The sequence below is a fragment of the Colobus angolensis genome, unplaced genomic scaffold, assembly GCF_000951035.1.
Source record: "Colobus angolensis palliatus isolate OR3802 unplaced genomic scaffold, Cang.pa_1.0 Scaffold31, whole genome shotgun sequence".
Taxonomy (NCBI): domain Eukaryota; kingdom Metazoa; phylum Chordata; class Mammalia; order Primates; family Cercopithecidae; genus Colobus; species Colobus angolensis.
The window spans coordinates 4075983-4080093 of NW_012116377.1; the positions used below are offsets into that span (position 1 = coordinate 4075983).

The 4111-nt window shown below is 48.4% G+C and overlaps 1 protein-coding gene across 1 annotated transcript in view; it reads right to left on the reverse strand.

Annotated features, from left to right (window-relative positions):
* Window positions 1-2279: 2279 nt before the first annotated feature.
* HMCES (5-hydroxymethylcytosine (hmC) binding, ES cell-specific) overlaps window positions 2280-4111 on the reverse strand; it is a 28554-nt gene continuing 26722 nt past the window's right edge. Inside the window, exon 7 of the mRNA XM_011950697.1 lies at window positions 2280-2899. Coding sequence (XP_011806087.1) covers window positions 2663-2899 — 237 coding nt within the window. The 3' untranslated portion in view covers window positions 2280-2662. The remainder of the gene's footprint in view (window positions 2900-4111) is intronic.

The following is a 4111-nucleotide window of genomic DNA, read 5'->3' on the forward strand; positions in this document are numbered from 1 at the left end:
GTTCAACCCTTCCCATCACTTGTTCCTCACTCTGGTTGAGAAGGAAGAGGCCCAGGTAAGAATGGGGAGTTTCTACAGGCCCAGGAATCTAGGAGTCTGAGGTCTCACTTATTGCCTCTGGTTCCCCCCACAACACCCACCCTCTGGGCTCTTCTTGGCAACAAGCAAAATCTCATCCAACTTCCCCAAGCTGATACACTTCTCCCAAGTCAGGAGTCCTGTGGACTTGTCCTTAACTTACCTATGTCAAGCCGTATTTGCTTGCCTGGGTCTGCTTCCACCTCTATACAAAGCAGGGTTCAGCTTTAGGTATATAAGCGTTGCATGAGACAATGGATTAACATGGACTGCAGACGGGACTGAGGGGCAGGCACCTGTATCCATCAGGACCAGAAATCCCAGGGACCCTCTGCCTCCTCTAAGGTTACAGTGCAGGGAAGCATACCCTTAAGGCTTAGAGCCAAGCCTGGTCACTGCTAGAGGGTGAAAGGGAGGGAGGTAGGAAGGACTGCTATCTGGGAGCCAAGCAGAGGGGCCAGATGGCCACATCCTAGGCCTGCCCCCACCTGCTCCAGAGAATGGTAGAGGGCCAGGCTCTACCTGGCCACACCCAGACAGGCAGGTAGGAGCTACCCTGTTAGGTCCCTGAGATTTGACTAAGAACAGAAGAAAGGGGAAGATGCTCCATTGCTCTAGTAAGCAGGATTCAATGTTGGCAAGGTGGGAAAATGAAGATTCTTATGCCCCTGAAATACGTGAAAATTTGGAGAGTAATTTGGCAATACCCAGTAAAGCCGATGACTTAGAGAAAAAGAAGTTGCAGAATGCCCTTCAGTTTATGTAAACCTGAAACTCATAAAATGATACTGCATGCTCTCAGATGTAAGGACTTGCTTTTTTTTTTTTTCCCCCTCAGATGGAGTCCTGCTCAGCTGCCCAGGCTGGAGTGCAGTGGCATGATCTCGGCTCACTACAACCACCACATCTCCTGGGTTCAAGCGATTCTCCTGTCTCAGTCTCCCAGGTAGCTGGGATTACAGGCACCCGCCGTCATGCTCAGCTAATTTTTGTATTTTAGTAGAGACAGAGTTTCACCATGTTGGCCAGGCTGGTCTTGAACTCCTGGCCTCAGGTGATCCACCTACCTCGGCCTCCCAAAGTGCTAGGATTACAGGAGTGAGCCACCTCGCCTGGCCAGGATTTGCTTCTAACATCACATTTATATGAAAGTATAAAAACCTGAATGAAAAGGAAACGAGCCCCTGCAGGCATTATATTCTTTCATGTTAAAATGGAAAGACCTCACCAAACTAATTTGCAATCATGAGAAACAGTGCGGAGATGGTAATGAAAAACAAAGGGAATTTCATTTTTGTCATTTATTAAACCGGAAGCAAATATGACAAAACAGTCATACTAGTAAGTCATCTAAATTTTTTAAATCTCTTAATAAAACCACCAAATCCCACGCAAATCAGTCCACAAGGGAGGCCCCTTCTTCACAGTGCGGGGTGACTGAGTGTGTAACTACGGGCCAACCTCCACCTCTCCACCGGAAGGGAGGGCACTCAAAAGAGGAATTTAGAGAAAAGGCGAGGAGGGCGGGCCTCGGGGAAGGGTCGGGGCGGGAGCCCCACCTGGCCCCCCACCCCTCCAGCGGAAAAGCCTGTGGCGTGGCGCTGCTGTCTCCCATTAACAGTTACAGGGCCGAGGCTTCCCACTGATTGGTAGAAATTCCGATCTTCTGATCCCTGATTTGCATAGAGACTGGCCTGCACCACCCCACCAACAGCAATCGGTCGGGTCGCCGCAGCGAAGGCTGCGCCAGGAGCGTTCTGGGCTCGGCGCCGCCCAGTCCTCCTGGTCATCTCGAAAGCTGTTGGGACAGCTTTTGTGAATGCCTCCCTTCTAGATGCTCGAAAGAGGAGTGGCCCGACACGGCTAGAAACTGATCCTTTCCTTCCCACCTGTGGTAAGGACAGGTTCTGCTGTGTCAAGCACTCAACTCAGGCTGGTTTGAAGCTAAAGGATTCAGACAACTTGCAAGTATCAAGAATGAAATAAAAAGAAACATAATAAGGAGCCCACCACCAAGACTTGTAGTTATTTCCTCAGAAAGCCCCCATGCCCCGTTTGTGACAAAACCCATTCCTGAGGACTGATTCTAGAAGAAAAACAAGTAAGATCCAGAACTTTCCCCACCAGCATCATTTTCCAAAATGTAGGCAGTTTACCAAACATAATTTATTCAGGAAAAAAATACATTTTAAGAACTTATTCTAAAAAACTGAAAGAGCCCAGTGGCTGAGCAGAAAACAGCTTACTACAAGGAGTACCAGATCAGGGCAGAGACTTCCCAGCTGGGTAAGGCATGCTTTGAGGGAAGACTCCACTAGCCCCGCCAGGAAAGGGCAGCAGGCACAGTGCCCCTATGGGGCCCACATGGCTGGTGACAGCAGCAGGACACCTCTTCCAAAGCTGTCCACCAGCCCCACTAGGGGCTCCTACTCATGGCCAAAAAGGCTACTTCCCCATGAGCCCACAGCAACTGTCAACACAGTGCCACCTCCTCCCAAAGCAAACACACACACATACAATGTAAGAACCTATTATCAGAACAGCAGTGAGGCAGACCCTGGCCTTGGTCTCTGAAAGTCCTGTGTCACTGGCTGTAAGGACGCTTGGCCACAGGTTCTTCTTCCTTCTCTCGCTTCAGCCATTGCTCTAGGAGTCCTGCAGTGCCTCTCTTGGTAGGGAGTGAACTCTTCTGCAGGAACTGACTGGACCACTGGGGAACATATGACTCTTCCTTTTGAGGTGTTTTTGAGTCTTCCTTTTTGGGTGACTTTGTGGCCAGCCACTGCAACATCCTCTGGCTACTGCCACTTGCCTTGAGCTCCTAAGGAGAAAGGAAAACGCTCAAACCATTCAGCTCAAGCTTTTGGGAAAAGGCCAAGTCCGAGGGAAGAAAAAGGGGAAGAGGCATCAGGTACTTACCCAGGCTTGGAAAATGTTACTAAGGGCCAGCTGGGACCCACCAGTAAAGAGTGGAAAGAGAGGAGTGTGCTTTAAGGGGCAGGAAAGTAGCTCTTAGAGAAGGTTTCACAGAGGATTGTGTGGGACCAGCCAGAGAAGAAAACTGAAAGGCATTCCAAATGTGCAGAGAATGAAGCATTCTCAGGGAAAAGAATGGAATTCAGCATGACCCGGGGGGAGTGTTGGAAAATGAGACTGGAGAGATATAGAAGAATTTCTAACAGCCACTGTGATGTGGCTACATTGTTTCCTCTTCGTGCAGACAATCGGTACAACCTCTGCTTGACTGTCACTACTCCCTACTGCTTCCTTTACATCACACCCCAACCCTGAACTGAAAGGTTCTGAATTGGCACAATGCCACCTCTCCAGAATGTGACATCTTTTGGAGGAAACACCATGGCAGGATTAGGTGCAGTGGTGCATGCCTGTAATCCCAGCACTTTGGGAGGCTGAGGTGGGAAGATCAAGCCCAGGAGTTTGAGAACAGCCTAGGAAACACAGGAAGACCCCCATCTCTATAAAAAATTTTAAAAAATGAGTCAGGCATGGTGGTGTACGCTTGTAGGCCGAGCTACCTGGGAGGCTGAGGTGGGAGGATCGTTTGAGCCCAGGAGTTCGAGGCTGCAGTGAACTATGATCATGCCACTGCAGTCTAGCCTGGGCAACAGAGCATGACCCTGTCTCTAAAAAGGAAAAAAAAAAAAACAGATCATGGCAGAAATGGGTAGTGTCTAGTCCAAAATGAATACAGGTTGAGTATCCTAACCCTGAAAATCCAAGATCCAAAATGCTTCAAAATCCTGAACTTTTTGAGTGCTTACATGACTTTGAAAGGAAATGCATTGTTGGTACATTTCAGATTTGGGATATTCAGCTAGGAAGTATATAATGCAAATATTCCAAAATTTGAAAAAATTCAAAATCTAAAACACCTCTGTTCCCAAGCATTTTAGATAGGGATATTCAACCTGTATATAGAATTAGTTTTAGAGCTATCTAATTTTTTTTTTTTGAGACGGAGTCTCGCTCTGTCGCCCAGGCTGGAGTGCAGTGGCCAGATCTCAGCTCACCG